The sequence below is a fragment of the Lampetra fluviatilis genome, chromosome 5 (assembly GCF_964198595.1).
Source record: "Lampetra fluviatilis chromosome 5, kcLamFluv1.1, whole genome shotgun sequence".
In the NCBI taxonomy this organism is placed as follows: Eukaryota; Metazoa; Chordata; class Hyperoartia; order Petromyzontiformes; family Petromyzontidae; genus Lampetra; species Lampetra fluviatilis.
The window spans coordinates 16,584,681-16,606,909 of NC_136279.1; the positions used below are offsets into that span (position 1 = coordinate 16,584,681).

The following is a 22,229-nucleotide window of genomic DNA, read 5'->3' on the forward strand; positions in this document are numbered from 1 at the left end:
CAGCTGAAGCAATGGAACTAATTATTATGCAGAGAATGAAAATAAATCCCAGATATGTTCTTGAAATTGTAACTGAGCCTCAATGTTTTTCAAGGAGGGCCCTGCACTGACACGTTAGTCTCTTTAGCTCATTGCTCGGTATTTGCACGTGGGATGAATGATATTTCTCCTGACGAATTACGAGCATTATTATAAAAAAAAATTACCAAACGGTTAACTTAATAGATTCGCACCGTACGTAGCCAACCGTGCTTAATCGGAGTGGCAGTCGGAGGAGAGAACACGACCGGAAGTCGTCCACCGTGGAGATGAAGCGATGAAATCAGCTCGTGTGCAGAAGCTAGATGGATTGTTACATCACGCGACCGATGGCTTGGGAGAGCGAGTGGATGATGATGATGAAGAACATCACTCGTAAACAATTGTTACCGCACGTACGAGTCGAGCACAAGAGACGCTGCTAATAATTATGAATGTCCAGTGCCTGCACCTCATCATGGACTTGCTGACCCGCCCATACTGGACAAAAAAGAGCTTCATAGCTCTTTCTGATCAACCATGGTCAATCCGCTGCTGGATGAAGGCCTCCCCAAGCCCCCACCACCTCTCACCATCCTGAAATTTAATAATCCACCTAGCGCCTGCACACTGATTCCATCGCTCCGTCTCCTCCGTTGCACGTTTTCTCGGACGCTTCCACTCCTTGGCTGCCCGCTCCGTGATTATTGCTGACCGTCGGCCATCACGTCCCTTCTACCATGACGTGTACCAAGCCACCTTACTGCCATGCTCTTGAATCCACATGGTTCTTACGTTCTGTCTCTCAATGTCATTTCGAGCATGCGCCTCTTTGCCGCGCTCCTTTGCGCACTTGTCAATTTTTTGGTCCTGTACTTTTGGTTTTAAACATACGTTGGGCCAACGTCGGCATGTTATTGGAACCGTTGGGACCAATGTTCGCCCGACGTTCCATGTTTACTGGGTTACATTCATACAAAAAAACACACACATTTGATGCATGGTGTGTGTAATGCAGGGTGCAGTCTCCAACTATTATTCAGTCCATCTCTCGAGTCCCCTATATGTTATGCAGAAGGGTCATTGCCCGAAACGCCGCCTATTCTATATACACAGTATATTCCATTTTAATGCCAGGGCACTTATGACGAATGCATTGAGATTATTTATATTATTTTGGTGGCTATAAATGTCCAGATAATGGGCCACTTTGTTGAGCTATCATTTGTGGCGAGGTCGCTCCTGAAAGATAAAAAGTTAATACATCGGTGGACTTTTGCCTGGTAGGATGGGGATGGTTTAGTTGTATTTGTTTGCGTTTGGGCGATTTTGTTTACCTTTCTTGCACTTTGCACTACTATCGTATTTTTTGTTTGTTTGTTGTTGTAATGTTCTTACCCGCCCCTACTGGGAGCTTTATAGCTCATCGGATTCCTCCTTGCAGTATAAATAAAATATTCTCATTTCTGAATACTGATCAGGTTTCACCGCCCCCCCCCCATCTTCCAGAAGCTGAAGAAGTCTACCGGAAGGTCGCACCCCAACCCTCTTACGCTTTATAAAGCCTCGCTACCTTGTAAGACCAATCTCAACCTACACAACCCGCCATTCGCACACGAAGTGACGGCGATTTCCACCATGGCGACCGTTGCCAGGTCGGGGCGCACTTCGAGGCTGCCGCGTGAAGTGGTCGAAGGCTCGGGCCAGACTCGGCAAGCAGGTGGCGTTTCGGGTTTCAGTTTTCAGTTTTTCAATTTCATTTATTAGGTATAGCCCTGTGAGCCATTCGGCTCTTGAATCGGGTGCAACCGCAACAAACAAAAAAACATGAACAAGAAAACATCTTAAAGTGACTATTTGCAAACAGGAAATCCAAGAAAAGACAGCTAAATATTGCAAAAAAACCACACGCGCACACACGCAAACAGAAACCTCCCACAGTGAAAGAGAAAATAATAAATTAAATAATCGCATACGACGTTTCGATTGCAACACAAGCAATCATCATCAGGTACAAATGAAAGAAAAAACAGAACCTAGTAAACTTAGAAATGTAATGCAATACAACACAGGGAGTCGGCTAACATAACAGTCAACACCCCACCTGGTTGATTACGTTCTTCCAAAGATTGCTAAATTTGAGAGACAAAATACAGACACGGAGACACATAGACACACAAGCAGAGAGAGAAAACACAGAGACACAGTGAGAGAGACGCACTCATAGGCACACAGGGGAGTAATTCTTGCAGGCACGAAAGCTCCAAAACACATTCCTCCTGCGGAGGGAGCTGGTAGGAACGTTGGGTTGCTCGGTCAATGGCCAGAGTCAACGCGGCGTGGTGTATTCCGCAAATATGCCCGACTGTGAGGGCGGGCACAAGCCGGCGTGAGTAGGTTAAACGTTGATCTTTATAAGGGCACCACGGGGTGACCAGCCCCTCCCCACCCAGCCCAACCCCTCCCACCCCCCACCCAGCCCCTCCCCACCCAGCCCCTCCCTGCATGACGGACGGACACAATAATCCCCTGTGGGCTGGTGGAACCAGGTGGGTTCCTACCAGTATAAAGTTTTTCCCACAGTGACTTAACTCGCCGGTCTTCCGGAAGATATCTTCCGTATACGGAAGACCTCTTCTATATACGGAAGATCTCTTCCATGTACGGAATATATCTTCTATATACGGAAGTTCTCTTCTATATACGGAAGTTCTCTTCTATATACAGAAGATTCCTTCCGTATACGGAAGACCTCTTCTATATACGGAAGATCGCTTCTATATACGGAAGATATCTTCCATATACGGAAGATCGCTTCCGGATACGGAAGACCTCTTCTATATACGGAAGCAGACCGTTGCCCAACCGAAACAACCCCCCCCCACCGCCCCAACAGGAAGATCTCTGCCCAAAACGGAAGATTGTTTTCGGTGTTGATCCGCGAGAAGACGGAAGAGTCGACCAACCCCGAGGTGGAACCATGGCGGGCGTGTGGTGGAGACGCGCGCTGGGGCTGCTGGCGGCTGCTCGGGGCAGGCTGCCGCCTCCCGCGGGCTGCTCCCTGGCGCCGAGGCCTCCTCTGCCTCTGCCGCGGCTGCGGCGGGCGCGAGGCGGAGCGGCCCTGTGGGCCCTGGGGGCGCTGGGAGCCGGCACGGTGGAGACGGCGAGGCGAGGCCTCATGACGGGGCCAGAGGCGGACGCGGCTTTGCAGGCGGTGAGGTGGTGGTGGTGGGTGGTGGAGGGGGGTGGGGGGGATGCGCTTTGTAAGTGGACCTAGCCTGGCACAGGGTGGCGATGGCTCCGTCAGTCAGTTAGGGGCGAATGTCGGGGGCCGGCGGTTGTTGGTTGTTGGTGTGGTAATGTGAGCATGGGGGGGGGGGGGGTGAATTTGAAGTGATGGGGGGGGGGTGAGTTGTGATGGGGGGGGGATGTGTGATGGGGGGGTGATGGGGGGGGGTGATGTGTGATGGGGGGGGGGATGTGTGATGGGGGGGGGATGTGTGATGGGGGGGGGATGTGTGATGCGGGGGGATGTGTGATGGGGGGGGGGATGTGTGATGGGGGGGATCTGTGATGGGGGGGTGATGTGTGATGGTGGGGGGTGATGTGTGATGGGGGGGGATGTGTGATGGGGGGAGGCATGTGTGATGGGGGGGGGGTGATGTGTGATGGGGGGGGGGTGATGTGTGATGGGGGGGGTGATGTGTGATGGGGGGGTGATGTGTGATGGGGGGGGGGTGATGTGTGATGGGGGGGGTGATGTGTGATGGGGGGGGTGTGATGGGGGGGGGGTGTGATGGGGGGGGGGGATGTGTGATGGGGGGGGTGTGATGTGTGATGGGGGGGGGATGTGTGATGGGGGGGATGTGTGATGGGGGGGGATGTGTGATGGGGGGGGGGGGGGTGATGTGTGATGGGGTGGGTGATGTGTGATGGGGGTGGGTGATGTGTGATGGGGGGGGTGATGTGTGATGGGGGGGAGGTGATGTGTGATGGGGGGTGATGTGTGATGGGGTGTAATGTGTGATGGGGGGGGGGGGGATGTTGGATGGGGGGGGGATGTGTGATGGGGGGGGTGTGTGATGTGTGATGGGGGGGGTGTGTGATGTGTGATGGGGGGGGTGTGTGATGTGTGATGGGGGGGGTGGTGTGTGATGGGGGTTGATGTGTGATGGGGGGGGGGTGATGTGTGATGGGGGGTGATGTGTGATGGGGAGGGGTGTGTGTGATGTGTGATGGGGGGGTGATGTGTGATGGGGGGGTGATGTGTGATGGGGGGGTGATGTGTGATGGGGGGGGGTGATGTGTGATGGGGGAGGGATGTGTGATGGGGGGGGGGTGTGATGGGGGGGGTGATGTGTGATGGGGGGGGGGGGTGATGTGTGATGGGGGGGTGATGTGTGATGGGGGGGGGGATGTGTGATGAGGGGGGGGGGGTGATGGTGTCCAGCTAGGCTCGGAGCCCAGAGCGCTGTGCGGACCCTGGTTCGAATTCAGGCAAGCCACCTGTGATGAAACCGGATCGTCAAATCTAGGGAGTTGTACGTACGTTGAACTTCTTTCGCACCGTACGTAGCCAACCGTGCTCGTCGAAAGGTGCAGGAACGTATGGTCTCGGACCGTTCACCAACGACTGCACGCACAAAAAAAATCCCGTTACGTTACACTTGGTTATGCACCAAGTACTTTGTTTACATTCCAGCTCTGACGATTAAAATATATGTTTGAACCGTGGTGCGAGGAGCGTGACAAAGCGAGTGTGAAAGTGCTGCGCAGCCCCTTGACTGCGTGATGGACAGAGTAACTTGGTTTTGGATCTCCCAGGCAGCTCTGTAATATCAACTTCCGCAGGCCGCTCTCTGCGAGAGATGAGCACGTGTGTGCTGCCGCTGCTGCATCTCATGCCAACGGCGCAGATGAGCACACAATTGCGTTCAAAAGGGATTCTGCTAACAAAATAAAGCCGAGACGAGGCTTGGGAAATAATCACGCTTCATTTTAATAAACAGAGTCTAAAAATAGAGTTTGTGTTTAAATAACCTATGAGCAAACCGCCCGGAATTAAGCACCAATCTGGTCAGATCTCAGGAGCTTAGCAGAGTTGTCCCTATATGGTGCTTGGATAGACCACCTCCATGATACGTCGAATAGGTGTTATAGTATATTTATCATTGTATAGAATTTTCTATATTTATCATTGAGTATGAATATGATGGCGATTTGAGTGGCAGATTTTGTACCAGAAATGCACCATGTGTGTAAGAAACAAAACTTAACTTGACTTGTCTAAACTCAACTATTTAAACTCCAAACTATATTTTATTTTACCATGTCAGGCACCCTGAGCTATAGAGCTTTTTTCAGAAGCGACCTGGCCACAAATGATAGCTTCACGAAGTGGCTTATCACGTGGAAATTTCTCGCAGCCACACACTCAAAATGCACGTTGATTCTAAATATTGAGGGAAAAGCCGCAGGACCTGGTCAAAAATCCATGCAGCTATCGGGAAAGAGACACGCAAACTCCAAATATACAGTTTAACACGTAGGGTTTCGTGACAAAAAATCATCCATAATCCAGGTTTCCAAATATACAATCGTCAGGGTCTGGATGAAACTCACGACCTCCTGTATACCAGGCGAGGTAGTTAATATCTCATAGGGCAGCAAAATCCATTGTCTATGTTCCCTCCCTTCACTAATCCTACACTGACCAGTGTCGTGACATATACTTGAGTCAAGTAAGACCCTTGACCCACACGGTGTGGGCAGTCATCCAGCAGTTCTGTACATGTTAGAATATTATTCATCTTTAGTAATCTCTGGAGTATAAGATGTAGCCGCTGTATTTTAAAGAAACATTTTTTGGAGGTGCGTCTTATAATCCAGTAGGCGTTTGTGAATGTGACCAGATTTGGGTAAGTTTTTTGGCAGCGGGGGTGGTGGGGCACACGTTTTTCAGTGTGTCTTATTTTCCGGGGCATCTTCTAATCTGGCGAATACGGTAACAGTGGCTAGTGGAGTGAGTGAGCGAGCTGCAGGCATGTTTACTAAACAGAGGTGCCCATAAGCAAGCCCGTTGCGTGCCGAGATGCCGGGTCATAACGCGGAACCCCGGGGCGCATCTGGTTATGGAGTTATTTTTAAAAGTCCCTCCGACCTCTTGTTACAATCATAGCCACGACTTTATGAACGACTCGTGAGTATATCAAGTTCATTGAGGGCATCAAGGTCAGAGTTATTTCTTATTCAAATGAGCATTGAGGCCGGTGCTCATTTCCTGTTTATAGTCTGGAGCCATTGATGGAAATTCCACCTTGCTATGGTGGGCAGTGAGTTAATCCATAAGACAATTACTGTTAATGTCCACCAAAAAGTAGTACTTATATATATATTTTTGGACCCCGGAGGAATGATGGGCTTGAGTCAAGGCCCGACCAGGATATGAATTCGCAACTCTCTCCGATTTACGATCCGCCAGCTCCACCTTCGAGCGGCGTGACAAGCTGTTTGGTCAAGTAGTTGGTGTGCTCACCACTGGACCCTTTACCTCGGGGCGCCATGGTTCACATCCCATTCAGCCGCCCAATGATCTCCCCAAGGCGTTATAATTTATTATCATCAACCAAAGCCAATGACCAAATAATCCCATCCCGTACATATCTCCAAGGTTAAGGAGAGTTGAGCCTGGATAGCGATTGGGTTGGTGACTACCACGCACAAACAGGTTTCCACAGGGCTTATGGGGCTATGTGGTGGACATCATTTGACAGTGCAGCAAATCTATGGTTGTACTGTTCTTTTATGTTCACTAACTCTGTTCCCCGCCTTCACCAACCTGCTCTGACAAGTGCGGTGAAGTATGGTCAAATAACAGTTCCGACCCATAGAGTCTGTGGAGGCTGTCATCCAGCCGTTGATTTATAACAGGTGCTATACGTGTACTCGTGTATGAACCAAAGCATATGGTTTGCAGTAAAGTGCAAGCTGCAAAAAAAACGACTCCTGACTTCTTTTAAAAACACAGACCGTGGTGTTCCACAGCTGTCAAAACACAAATATGACATTTCAAGTTTGTACTTGCAACTAAATTGTATTAATGTCTCTCCGAAAATAACTACGACCTCCCAGGTGTGCATTTAGAGGTGACCATGTGATGGCAGCACAGCAACGGATTCTTCAATCTGTGTGGAGCTTTGAGTGGTTTCACTGTCGTGTACATGGGTTTATTTGGGGTTCTCCGATTTCCTTCCATATGAAGCCAATCGCTCGTTATCGGAGTTGAGCAAACATCCCATTTGCAGGGACCTTACTGAAAAAGAATTGGTAGGATTCAGTGAGGTTGTCATGGGAATTACCGTATTCTCTAGCTTATTAGACAATCTCCTGATTATAATACAGACCAGTGTTCTTCATTGCAAGGCCCGCGGTCCACTTGCAGCCCCTGGTGGCCTTTAGTGCGGCCCCTGACGTGTGGCCCCCGACAATACACAAATGTGGAAACACCCCCATCATCTCGATTTAAAGCTTTCGTGACTGTAGGGATTCATCTTCTTGGTTTTTTCGGTAAAGTCATGTAGAAGGGAAATAATAAAATAAATAAAATAAAACATTATATTAATAATAAAAAATAAACATAATAAAATATGATGTTTTATTTTTATTATTTTATTATTTCCCTTCTACGTGACTTTACCGAAAGAACCAAGAAGATGAACCCCTATCATCGTGCTGTCAAACCCAATGGTTTCAAATCTGTGGCGGCCCTCACACGTCTTATCGGCGGAAGTGCCCCCCCCCCCTTTGAACATTAATGAAGAACACTGATACAGGCAGAAGATATTCCAGTAGAACAATTAATGTTGCTGCAGTGCACTCTGATGACGTAGTTCGGCAGCAGTCTACAACATCTGTGGGTTTGTATTAATTTTGGTTACCCATCCTAGCACTATCCTCGCTCAACCCCGCTTAATGTCTTTAGATTAAAGATTTAGTGAACGTTATGGCGGGACCCCGGGGTCCCATAAGCCCCCGGCTCTCACGTAAACATTATATTATAATGTAAACAAAAACTTTGCTCTTTTTCACCAATGGGTTTGAAGGATGGTGGCAAGTGTTGTCTTGTTAAACTATGCCGCCTTTAAAACTGAGAAACTTCTTACCTGCAGTACCTATATTTAAATACACTGTCGAAAAAACAATTTACACTCCTCTGTCAATCATCGTGTTTCTCAGTATGGATTTGTGAACACACTTTGTAAACGGTACATAAAATAGCACGCGTTTTCAATGCGCTGTTTAATATTGTAACAAGCGTTTATACCAATGTCACTCTACAGAGTAGTGGGTCGCCGCTCCTCTTATCCGCATTGATACGAGCGGTATGTGGGGACTATGGCTTAACCGCAAAAAAATACCTATCTGAACAGATGCATACGGACAAGAGAAGTATTATCAAACAGGAGGAATTGATGGTGCAACGCATCTCATCTGTTAAATATCTGCAGGTAATAGGATTGTCATCGATTGATCCTGGCTGCAGACATTGGTAGGTCACAAATAATAATGAAGATAAGAGAGCAGTTTCACTGTATTGTGCATACCGTGGTGACAAATAAAGGACCTAAGTCGTGTCGGCAGTTTGAGCAGCTTTGGATAAGACTTGTGATCCTGCCCATACCCGAGCATGGAGTGCATTCGCTTGTTCAGCTCTTCTGCGCATTTGTCCTCGCTGCTGCGCTTGGACACAACACGACAACAGAATGATCCGCACCAGGTGGGTCGCGGCGTTCATGTGCGCAGTGGGACGGAGTCGCCAAAAATAAATACGTTAATTACGATTTTGACTTCCGTCTATTCAGGACTCCGGGGTTCCGCCACAATGTTCAAGTGTGACCAATGTTAAAATGTGTGCTCAACCTTTCTATTGCCACCTTAGGCGCTCATAAAACACACCTGCTTACACCTGCAGGAGCACATCAGATGTGCCCGGCACACTTGTTGGTTTGTGCACATACACACACACACCCACGCGTACACGCACACAGGTGCGTGTGTTGGGCACTGGGCCTAAGAGCCAGGAATCCCAGGCACGGACCCCCTCAACTGCCTCCCCCCTCCACCAAATTCGGGGGGTAACCCTGCATTCCTCTAGTTTTGATCGGGAGGGGGTAAGTGTGTGCGTATGTGTGTGTGTTAGTATGTCTTTGGGGAGCAGTGGTTTGCACGCTGCACTTCGAACCTGGTGATCACAGTTTTATCCCTGGCTGTGGACAAGTGACAAATATTTAAACCAGTCCCAGGCCTCATGTAGGTCGACTCAGCATCACATGAGTACTTGCTGCAGTATGTAAACATCAGTACTCGAGAAACAAAGGCACCACGCACAGTGCCAGCCACGTTGTGCTCTCGTGTGCCCTGTCGGCGGTAATAGGTGCTCATTAACTGCACTCTTCTCAACAGTCGGTATGGCTAGAGGGAGATATTTGTAACTATGTGTGTCTATGGGGAGTGGTGGTGCAGTGATTAGGGCACTGCACTGCGATGCTTCAGTTCAATTTCCAGCCATGTTCAAGATCGGTAGCACATGCTATCTGAAAGAATCTCAGGCCTCACCTAGATTGACTTGGCTTTCAAGTGTACCTGCCTAGGGCCAATTTCTTACGGAACGGATCAAGCCTATAAACATTGGGTAGTTTATAGGCAAGCAAACCTGGCTCTTTTGATGAGACACAGAATGTCAAACCCGACCTAGAGTTTGCTTGTGTTGAACCAATGCTACTGATCTGATGGAGTCCCAGAAGGCCATTTGGAAGGTGGGTTGTGAAAAAAGGTTATTTTTTATCGGGAGAGAAAATTACAGTGGAGGAGGCATTTATTTTGTGCATCATTATAAGCACTGGGGAGACAAAGGTGACCGGCGGTGGTGCTCGCCACACGACCAACTCGTCCATAGTGCTGATCTTAACAGGTGCTCGCTAACAGCACTTTCGTTTGTTGTGAACACATGCCAGTGTGTGTTTTGGGGTGTTTGCAATAAATTGTCACCATTCGTGGTCATTTAAAAATCAGGTTAATGTTGCCTTGTTTTTCATGATCTTCAATACAGTAGCTTGTATGGCTTCGTATTTTGCTGTCATATCTCATGAGTTTTTTTTGCTCCGTTAGTCCAAATTTAACACTTGCGTTTAAATTGCACAAGTCACTTAATTTAACGCACGTATGCAAGAATCGTTTTCAACCGAATAATCGATTCGCGATGTTAAATGCCAAATAGCGACCTCACTACTCCGTTGCCACGCGATCTTGGTTACATTTTTGGCCACACGTCAGAAGTGACAGATGGCATCATCAGTGCTGTAGGGACTGGAAGGCAGGTAACCATCACCATCATCCCCTCATTTACAGTGCTCGCCTGCATAGGTGCTTGCAAACATCACTCTTCCTGAATAAGTTTCTCCTGACTCATGGGAATCTGCGTGTTCATGAAGGTGTGTGTGTGTGGGGGCATGTGTCTTTGCAGTTTGTGATTGTATTGGCTTTTTTTGGACGCTATTACAGTATGCGTATATTTTTTTAAAGTCGTACGTTTATGTGACTGACCAGAACACCCTGAATGTGCCCAATCTCATCCGATCTCTGAAAATAAGCAAGGTTTGAGCCTGGCTAGTACTTGAATGTGAGGCTGCCTGGGAATTGCTTGATGTCATGGGCTTAGGCTGCAGTTTGGCAAGGCAATCGCAGTACAGCAATGGATATCGTGGATCCGTTAGTGCGCAGCTCTGATTGGTGACCCCCTCCCTCCCATGTGCAATTGGCACGGTTGGCAATGTACGGTGTGAAAGAGGTTCAACAGACATACGTTCTCTGGCAGTCCGTGGGCCAGAGCAAATATCGGCGCCACCTGAGGTAGCAAAGCTTTCATCGTGCCAATTTATGTACGCGGCTAATGCGAGTGAATTTCTTAATAACCCATGAATTTCAAGTGGTTATCACAATTCACTGTTCTTGGCCACATTAAGAAATTGTAACCATCAGATTTATACTATGTGAAGCGGTACCAACTCTCTGATCTGGGCTCATGGACTAAGTATAGGTTCTGTGGTTTCCTTCCCACATGCCAAACACTCATCAATAGTATTGGCCAACCAGCCTGATGCAAGGACCCTCTTGAGAAAAAAGTGTTAAGATTCAGTGAGTTCTTCCTAGGTAGAGGGCATTGGTATCATTTAGAATAGACGCACGTATATGGACGCGGAAAAACTTGAGGAGGCCTGGGGGACACTGCACCCTGTTTCATATAGTTCTCACGTGCCTACATATACACACAAAAAGACAAAGATCTCCGTATAACCTTACAGACTTTTGGCGCAGGTGCTGTTAGCGAGCACCTATGAAGACCGGCACGGCACACGAGAGGGCGGGTGGCAAAAACCACGCACGTGTCGATATTTACACACCGCACCAGGTACTTATTTGAGGCTGAGTTGACCGAGTGGAGGCCCAGGACCAGTTGAGATAATCACCACTGGTGTTGGCCGTGAACGGGAATAGAACTCGCGTCGCCAGGTTCATAGCGCGGCACGCTAACAGCACCTCCACCGCTCCCCACAGACACACGTGTGCACACACATACATACACACGTACACACATTCTCACAGACGGATTGCATGTGTCTTCTGACATGGGTTGCGTGCGTCTACTTTATTTATTAAATTCTAAAATTTCAACTATTTAAAGTTTGCGATGGGCCGGCCAAAAACATTCCCTTCAATGTAACGTGCGTGCATACACGCAGACTTACACAGACACGCAGACACGCTCACTTGAGTAACACTTGTAACACACGCACGTACTCATACGTACACAGGCACAAAGCTCCCCCCGCCCCCGTTCGGCCTTTTGACCGAAGTGGCTGGTGGTGTTAGTGAGCACCTATTAAAACGATGCAGTGTGACCAGCGACACCGCCAGCTGCCTTTGTCTCCCCCATTGCCGCTGTTAAACACAACACCCCTGCACCAGGTAACGACTGTAGGTTGTGTCACCCGAGGAGAGTTCCGGGCAAGGTTAAGAAACGGAATGGTCACCGGTGAATCGTGACCAAGGGGAAACCACTACAGAGCAACCTAGCAACACATGTACACAGACAAAGATCCCCCGTATAGCCTTAACATACTGTTCGCGCAAATGCTGTTAGCGAGCAAGCACCTATGAAGGCCGGCACTGCACACGAGGGGGTGGGTGGCCAACACCACGCGGCCTTTGTCTCCCCAGTGGTGATTTTTGCACACTGCACCAAGTACTCATCTTCAGCTGAGTCGATCTAGATGAGGCCCGTATACGGTTCCGATAATCGTCACTGGCGTTGGCCGTGAGCGGGAATCGAACTTGGTTCGTCAGGTTCATAACGCAGCGCGCTAATCGCTACACGACCGCTCCCCATGTACACACACACGCACATGCACACGAATGGACTTTGCTACACATATGCATGTATCCACATTGTTCACCTACGTATGTATATGTATACATCTACAGACTTTATATTGATGTGGCACATGAGGGGGCAGCATGGCCAGTGCCATGCCCGGCAGCCTTTGTCTCCCCAGTACTGATAATGACACACAACGCATGGGCTACTCGACCTCGGTGAGGCCCAGGACTGGTTCTGATGTCACCACTGATGTTTGCCGTGGCCGGGAATCGAACTTGACTTGCTGGGTTCGTAGCGTTAACCGCAACATCTCCGCTCCCCACACACACTGATGCACACGTTGCACATATCCATGCACACACCTTGAGGTTAACGGAATGCTCACTCCTGCCTAACGCATTCGTGTGTAGTTTATGAATCATGCCGCAGCATGGTGTCTTATCTTATTTTACCCATGAATACTTGTTTTCAAGTTGAATATTTAACATTTTTTAAACAATTTTTTCTTGGCTGCGGGGACGTCACGCGAGCGCGTGCGCACGCACACACAGATAACACAGGTACGCAGCTACAGGTGAATTTACTCACTGACACACACGGGGACAAAGATCCGTGCTGTTGGTGAGCGCCCATTAAGGCGAGGGGGTTCAGCGGTCAGAGCAAGTGGCTCGCAATTGGTAGGTTGTGATTTGAAATGTTTGTTGGTGGGTGGTTGACTCAGCCCATTCCCCCCCCTCTCCCAGGTCCGATAAAATGAGTACCACTTTTTGGGGAAGTCCACAGTGCAAGTTCTATGGAAATGATGTACTTGTGCCATTTGTACTTTTTTTCTGATCCACCCCTACTGGATATTTGTGAAAAAGAGCTTCATGGCTCATTGGATTCCTCCAGTCTCAATAAAGATTCTGATTCTGGATAGATTCGCCCCTGCCGTAGGAACGAGGAATTCCCACCACCGACTCATTTGACCTTCAACTTTTGTTAAGGCGAGAACCGTATTGAAGAAGGTGGTGTGGCCAGCACCATGGCCAGTCGCCTTTGTCTCCCCAGCACTGATGTTCACACACCACACCAGCTACTCGTTAAAGGCTGAGTCGACCTAGGGGAGGCCCAGCTGGACCGCTTCAGATAATCGTCACCCATGTTGGCCTCGAGCGCGAATTAATCTTGTCGTCGGGGTTTGTCGTGCAGTGTGCCAACCGCTGAGCCACCACTCCCCACACAAACAGGTACACACACGCACAGTACACACGCATCGGGCACGCTCGCCGTTACATGCTTGTGAATGCCAACGCGCACGCACGTAAAGTTTTCATGGAATTTGTCGGCGGCAAAGAAAAAAAAAGTTTCCCAAATAAAAGACAATCGAGTGAAATTGAATTAAAGTTGAAACGCAGCTCCACATAAAGGGCGGCATGTGGAACGCGCACGCGGGTGTGTGCATAAGTATGCGTGCGTGCGTGCGAGAGAGAGAGAGGGAGGGAGCGAATGCCATGGTGACCGCCTGGCCCACAGACGCTTACACCGGCCCATGGCTCGCACTTCAAACTCACGCACGCCTCGCACCAAGTGCACCCGCCGACTCGCTCGCCGTCCTTGGGATCACATCCCATGCTCACGGTTGAACACTGACGCTTGGCTCGTACACTCACAAATTGCTAACATCTGCCTTTGACTGACACATGCTCGCTGTCACATCACTTGCGCCTTGCTCTGACTGACATATTTACGAACGCCTTGCACCGCCAGGAGGTTGTAAACCGATTCATTAGTGAGGGCCGATCGGACCTGTAGTTAACTTTGCCACATCTGATTCGGTGATAAAGCGAAAAGTAATTCGGGGGCAACCTATGTTTACAGATTTCTCCAGCTTGAAAATTATTCCCCTCTAGAACCGGTTTCGTGCGGCTAATATGACTACGGCGACGTGTAAATATAATTTGCGAGCCGTTTTGAACATGGTAGGGCTCATGACGATTAATTTGCTTTTTTTATCGTACCCGTATCGCCCCAATAAAAAAGGGGCAATGTCGTTTCGTCATGTGTCTGAGTGGGTTTGGTTTTAACCTCCCGGGTAAATCGAGGAGAATGGCTCGCATGTGGTCGTGGACCGTGCGCGGTGAAGTGGTGGTAGGCCCTGTATGCCCCCTTGTGCTCACGCCGTTCAAAATGTCACGATCGTTGATGCACAGCTGACACTTGGGAGAAGTGAAATCTGCTTTTCGCAGTGCTAAGAAAAGAAAAAAAGTTAACACCTGCTGGACCAGATGGAGTAACTGTGGACATCATCAAAGAAGCGGGGACCAGCTGTTGGAACAAAATTAGCGCGACCTATTTACTAAACGCTTGCGTAAAAATGAAATGCCTCAATCAAGGAACGATGTCTCAATCATTAGCTTCGCATGTGTGTCTAATAATGGTGTAATAATAACACTTGTAATTATTAATTATTGCACACATACCAAATCAGACGTATGTATGTTGAACTTCTAAGTATGAATGAATGTATATACACTGCACGTACGTATATACAATATGTGAGGAGTGAGTGTGGGGCACTTTGGAATGTGTTGGATTCACCGTAGCGCCGCTCTGATTAATGCGTTGAGGGAGGAGGAAGAGGCGAGCGTGCGTGCGTCTCTCCCCCCAAAACCACTTCTCGCCGCACTCCCTCCAAGTCTTTAGAGTCCTGGTTGGCGGAATCGCGGTGGAGACGGCTCACAATCAAAAATGTTTGTGCGTTCAAATCCAGCTCCGGGGAAATCTGAGGCCGTCATTTCACTCGAGTCGAGGAAATTAGCACTGCATTTTTGAGACCTACCGGTAGGGGTTTCCTCCCCTCCACCTCTCCCCTACAGTTGGACTCACCACACCATAGGAATTGTGGGATTTATCACCACTTCGTAATTTACGAACTGCTCGCCTGAGCGTCGAGAGGCAACAAGCCCAATTCACGCGCTGTTGACGAAACTTTTAATCTTTTGTCCGATTTTTTTTGCCAAAAATGCGTCCCATGTTTCCCCCGTCACCAAGGGCGCAGCAAATCGCCAGCACAACGTGTTCGCGACGTTTCGCCCTTGTTGTCATCATTGGCCATGCTCTATCCGCTGCTGGATGAAGGCCTCCCCAAGCCGTCTCTCATGATCTTGCCTTGCATATAAAGACAAAGATTCCCTGTATAGCCCAAACAGAATATTGGGGCAAGCAAGTGCTGTTTGCGAGCACCTATGAAGGCCGGAAACAGCACACCAGGGGGTGGGTGGCCAGCACCACACCCAGCCGCATTTGTCTCCCCAGTGGCGATGTTTTCACATCACACTAGGTACTCATTTGAGGCTGAGTCGACCTAGGGGAGACCCGGGATCGGTTCAGATCATTGTCACTGGTCTTGGCCGCGAGCGGGAATCGAACTCACGTCGCCGGGTTCATAGCACAGTGCGCTAACCGCTGCACCACCGCTCCCCACCGTGCACACAGTCCACATTGGCACCTGTACACGAGCTGATCTCGTCCCTTCCACTCTGACTGCACCACCTCTCGGGGCACGTTCCTTCCTTTGGCTGCCATTCCATCGTTAGTCTCGACCTCCGGCCATCGTCCCGGCGAGCAAGGTGCCCCTGCCAGAGGTCGCAAACGGGTTTTGATTCATTACCCGTACCCGTACCCGGCCGCACCAGGGTCGCAAATGGATACCCGTACCCTGCCGGGTAAGGGGACCCGTACGCTACCCGTACGCTACCCGAAATGAGTGACAAACAGTTACTCACCAGTGACTTACGGCCTACCCGTACCCGTACCCGGCCGCACCAGGGTCGCAAACGGGTACCCGTACCCGTACCTAGCCGGGTACGGGTAGCCAGGTATCGGGTAGGGTACGGGTATCGGGTACCCGGTTGCGACCTCTGGCCCCTGCCCAAGTCCACCCACTTAGTTTTTTTAGCAAGTCCGTGTGAGCCCTCGAACTTGCGTATGTTCGTTCATCCAAGCGTTCCTGATCCTGCATCTCGGTATAATTTCAAGCGTGCACTTCTCCGTGCTTCTTGGCACACTTTTCAATCTTTTTTCATTTGCTTTATCATCTGACCGTGTTTGACCGTGACCATATTTCTTTTTTATTTTACCAGGCAAAGCCCACTGAGATATATAGTTCATTTTCAGAAACGTCCTGGCAACAAATGATAGCTCAACGAAGTGGCTTGTCACGTGGACATTTTTTGCAACCAAATAGTCTAAACTCATGTTGATTCTAAATGTGGAGGGAAAAACCAGAGGACCCGGAGAAAACCCCACGTGACCATTGGGAGAACATGCAAACTCTAAATATACAGGCGTCGGGGTCGGGATCGAACCCACGGACCTCCTGTATACCAGGCGAGGGAGTTAACATCTCGCCACCGTGGCTGCCCCATTGTGATTGTGGTTACCCCATTGTGGTTGTGGTTATGTGTTGATGGTTCCTGTAGCTAACGCAGTTGTGTGGTTGTGCAGCATGGGCTGGTGGCGTCGGCCCCCGTGAGTGTGGGCCCCTCTCCGCCCGAGATGCGCTTCTTGGAGTTTGCTTCACTGCAGCTGGGGGAGCAGATGTACATGACCCCCCTGGACTTCCTCGACTCGGTGACCTCCGACACAGCCAGTGAGCCGCCACCACCACAAGCACCACCACAAGCACCACAGCCAAAACCACCACCACAACCAAAATCACCACCGCAGCCAAAACCACCGCAGCCAAAACCACCACAGCCAAAACCACCACAGCCATCACAACCACTACAACCACAACCTCCACCACAGCCAAAACCACCACAACCATAACAATCGCGACCACCATAACTACCACCACAGCCAAAACCACAGCCACAACCACCACCACAAGCACCATAGCCACAACCACTGCCACAACTACAACTGAGCACCATCAGTATCTTTAGATGCGGTCACATTTAAATGCTTCATAAATACAAATGTAGTTGTAAAAAACAAAATAGTACATATTCCTGGGATTATAAGATGCCTTTTTCTGCTGTATTTTAAAGTAAAAGTTAGGGGTGCCTTTTACAACCCAGCAGGTGCGTGCGTGTAACTTTTTATTAACACCGGGCACAAGTTTGGGGTCCATATTATTCTCTGGAGTGTCCGTAGAACACGGTAACACCCCCAATAACCACCACAAACACCACAAGCCCAAGGCTGGTAGTGCTGGGCCAGCGGTGGGTGGTTGTGAATAGTGGATGGCGATGTCGTGTATAGCGTGTGAGAGCGACGTGGGATGGGCAGTAGTTCAAGGCAGATAGATGGTCGTGTGGGATGGGCGATGGGTGGGCGTGGGGGGTTGCTGATGATTGATAGCTCATGGCAGGTGGTAGTTTGGGGTGCTTGGAGTGTGGTAGTGTGGAGTGGGTGGTAGTTCAGGGTGGGTGACAGGCTAGAAGTGTGGGATGAGTGGTGATTGGGGTGGGAGGGGACGAGTGGTAGTGCTGGGCAGGTGGTAGTGTGAGATGGGTGCGTGTGTGGGATGGGCGACGTATGTATGGCAGTGTTGGGTGGGCGGATGGGAGTGTTGGGTGAGCGGTCGATGAGGGTGGCTGATGGGTGGTAGTGCGGGGAGGGTAGTAATGCGAGAAGGGTGCTTCTGTGGGGAGGGTGGTAGTGCATGGAGGTTGATAGTGCGGGGATGTTGGGAGTGCGGGGAGGGCGGTAGTGCGGGGAGGGTGCTGGGCCCCGTGCCGCTCGTTAGCGCCTCGAGGCTGCGTGGTAACGGGCCGCGGATGCCACATTGCAGTCCTGGGCGGTACGTTACCACGGAGACACAACGACAAACAGCCTGGGTAAAGGTCGCTCCCCCGCCCAGCACCTGACCATCTCCTCTCTACTCTCTCATCTCTCCGTGCGCTCTCTCGTCTCACCCTCCATGCTCTCTCCCCCCCCACCCTCGTGCCTCTCTCCATTCTCTCACGCTCACACTCTGTGTCCTCTATCCTCCATCCTTGTCGCCCTCTCATTGTAATTTCTCTTCCCTCCTTTCCCACTTTTCTTCGCTGCTCTATCCGTCTCCTCTCCCTGACTCTTCGCTGCCATTGTCTCCTCCCTTTCTTTTCCTTCACTTTGTCTCTACCCTCCCGTCTTAAATTCATTCACTCTTCCTCTCTCCCTTCCTCTCCCTCGGCCGCCTTCCTCTGCTGCCTCTCTCTATCTCTCTTCATTTCTTCTGTCCCTCCACCCTGCCTCTCCTTTTTTAACCATCTCCCAAGATCTTCCATCAACTCGCCACTCACTGCCTGCCTCTCTTCTGTCATCTCTCTTTTTTTTATCTTGCTCTACTCCCCTCCGCACACACTCCACTCCGGCAAACCAAAGCTTTCTGTCGAAGCCCTCCGTTAACTTTCACTTCGTGGGAGGTCGCTCATTCTCCTCTACTGCCCCCCCCCCCCATAGTTACCGCGCACCTCTGATTAGTACGGTTGGCTACGTACGGTGCGAAAGAAGTTCAACAGACATTGTTTAGAACTCTGTTCCCCCTTTGCCGTCTGTCCTGCTGACTCCCGCTGTCCAAGTCCAGGCTTACGGCCCTCCTTTATTCTTCTCGCTATGACTGAATGCCTCTTTATCTCCATGAAATAAACATGCCCGCGGTTTCTGTGCAGCGTCTTGCGATTCAATTGTATTTAGAAGCGATATGACCACAAATTGTAATTTTCAATCCCATTCCTCCCACGTCTCTCCCACTCGTCCTCCCCCTTTCTCTCGCGCCCTCCCTTCTCTTTGAGTCTCTCGTCATTCCTCCCTGGCCGAGTGAGTGCGGGATTGTGTCGTACATCAGCGTTTGCGGGTGCGTGAGCAGGTGAGGCGGCGTGTGGACGGAGTGAGTGGATGAGCTCGTCAGTTTATGAGTGGGTAAGACAGTGAGGGGGGTTAGTGAGTATTCGTCAGTGACTAAGTTAGTGAGTGAGTCACTGGGTGGGTTAGTGTGTGCGTGTGTGTGTAAATTTGGCCAATGCCACCCTCCGACCCACCCCAGCCGCCCCACCCTCGGGACCCCCATTTTATTTTTATCTCTCGTCCTTGAATAAATTTCACTCTGTGCCGTGTTTGTCCGCGGTGCAAATTAAACGCAGCGGATTCCTGAGGGTTCATGGCTGCTGGCTCGTCTGTCTCTTTACTTAAACGCCTTTTAAAAGGGAAGAATCTTGTTTTTGTCTCCCACTTCTTTTTTAATATAAAATCGTCTAAATTTAAACGTGCGTGGGTGTGAGCGTGCGTATGTGCGTGCATGTCGTGCGTAAGCGTGTGGGTGCGAGAGCGTGTTCGTTCGAGTGAGTTTGTGAGTGCGTGTGTGTGCGTGCGTGTGTGCGTGCGTCTGTCCACGGTAGTGGGGAGCTGTAGTGTAGCAGTTAGCGCACTGCGCTACGAACCTGGCGACGCAAGTTCGATACCCACTCATCGCCAACACCAGTGAACCGGTCCTGGGCCTCCCCTAGGTCGACTCGCCCTCAAATGAGTACCTGGTGCAGTGTGTAGTAAACATCGCCAGTAGGGAGACAAAGGCGGCCGGGTGTGGTGCTGGCCACCCACCCCCTCGTGTACCACAGTGCCGGCCTTCATAGGTGCTCGCTAACAGCACTATATGGGGGATCTTTGTCTTTATGTGTGCGTGTGTCCACACATGAGTGTGGGTTGCAACAGTGTAGCAGTTAGCACGCTGTGCTATGAACCTTGTGGCCAGATTCTGATTGACAATCATGGCCACCAACACTAGTAACAATTATCTGAACTGGTCCGGGCCGCCCCTAGGTTGACTCGGCCTCAAATGAGCACCTGGTGTGATGTATAACCATTGCTACTCGGGAGACAAAGGTGGCCGATTGTGGTGTTAGCCACCCACCCCTTCGTGTATTGTGCCAGCCTTCATAGTCGCTTACCAACAACACTTGCCTCAACAGTCTTCTAAGGCTATACAGGAGGTCTTTGTGCATCATTGTACATGTGTTTGAATATCTGCGGGTGTGAGTTTGGAGGCAGTTGCCCTCCAACATCAGCGGAGGGCCAGAGGAGCGATGCTCACAACAACGAGCGTAGTGCCAGGTGGCTAAAATGGAGCAAGTTGGCACAATACAGGGGGCACAGATGATCCATCTGCCAGTCATCTCAGTCAGTCCACCCATGGCATATGGGTCTGTCCCGTGACGTGCTGCCAGCAGCGAGACTTTGTCACTTCACGTGGCCTCGGAGTGCACCTGGCCTGGCACTTTGCGCAAGCACCATGGTGACGTCACCGCCACTTAGTGGCGAATGGCGGTTGCTGTTTGTCGTGGTTCTGCGAGTAAGTGGTGGGGTAGCTATCGAGTGTGCAGGAGGGTAGAGCTGCACTCGGGCCCCCACGGGCTGGACGGGGGAGGGGGGGGACTGAGGCACCGGACTTGAAGACAGAGGAGGAAACAAAATTAACAGGGGGGGTCCCATTGCAGTCGTTGCACCAGGGCACCATGCCCATCGCGCTACACCACTGGGTGGACATGACATTACCGATTAATGTCGTTGTGTATGCGGTCCACGATAATTGTATTGGCAGTCTTTCCAAAGGCTCGTCAAGTTCAAATCCCGGTCGTGAGTCAACCCAAATCTCTCCGGGCAGCTTCATTCGGGACCACTTTACGGGAAGCTATCAATGGTTGCTACTTGCACAAAGACCGGCTCCCACCATGGGAATGTGGGATTTCCACTTCTTGCCGTAGGCCACCATTGAAGATTAGCACCACCCCATCATTAATTTCCAACGTGAAGGGGAGTGGGAGGGTGGAGGGGGGTGAAAGGGGTGGGTTGGGCTGGGGCGATGGAGGAGGGGTGGGAGTTGTTGGGGAGGTGGGTTGGCTGCCCCTAACCCCCTCTCCCTCCGTCCCCATTCTCCGGGCCCTGCTGGGATCCAGGTGAGCAGCAATCGTCACTGCCTCCCCCTCCACCTCATTGCCGTCACCTGCCACTCGCGCGTTGTTTGCGCCAGGTCCCGCCACGAGCGATAACGACCGTACCCACGTCGCAATTTGAGCAGTTCCGATTTGTTTGCTGACAATCTTTATTATTGACTGTCGATGCAGTGATTTGCCAGGGCTGCTTGTTGCCGTCTGGCTGGTTGTTGGTGGGGTGGGGGGTGATGACGACGATAGGGGCCCAGAGAGGGAGGAGAATGGAGAGAGTGAGCGATGGGAGAGTTATGTTTGATGGCTGTGCAGTAACGTAGCTATCCAGTGTGCAGGGGGTGACACTGCTGTATGTATGTTGTATTTTGAACTACTTCTGCACCATACGTAGCCAGCCACGCTAATCGAAGGTACGGGGAAGGACGACAAACTGGGATTCCAGGACCCATGCCAACCAAGCGATGCCACTCTGTCCCAACCTTCACCCCATTCAGGACTTCCAACTTATCGCCTTCTCTGTAGGGGATGTCTGTACCAAGTTCATCCCCCTCAAGACTATAATTCGTCCCTTCCTCTTGAGGGATATCTCCACTCACATCCACCCAATTCATGACTCGAACTCATCACCTTGTCCAATGGGCCATCTGCATCTTAAATCCACCCTGTCCAGGGCTCCAGCCTATCACCTACGCCTCTCTCCACCTGCAGCCCAGAGGCAGGCCCCCGCTCCCCTGCAGGTGTAAGACCCCCGCTGTAGTCTGGGTGCCGTGATCGCCAGGAGATAGGGCACAGCACTTAGGACTCTGCTCCCCGTCCCCACAAACACACCCGAGCCGTTTGGGCATCTCCCCTTTGCTTTCTCT

General features: G+C 50.5%; 1 protein-coding gene across 1 annotated transcript in view; it reads left to right on the top strand.

Annotated features, from left to right (window-relative positions):
- The first annotated feature begins 2,926 nt into the window (after positions 1-2,926).
- Positions 2,927-22,229, top strand: part of LOC144932672 (calcium uptake protein 3, mitochondrial-like) — a 32,257-nt gene continuing 12,954 nt past the window's right edge. Inside the window, exons 1-2 of the mRNA XM_078856987.1 lie at positions 2,927-3,232; positions 16,943-17,087. Coding sequence (XP_078713113.1) covers positions 2,999-3,232; positions 16,943-17,087 — 379 coding nt within the window. The 5' untranslated portion in view covers positions 2,927-2,998. The remainder of the gene's footprint in view (positions 3,233-16,942; positions 17,088-22,229) is intronic.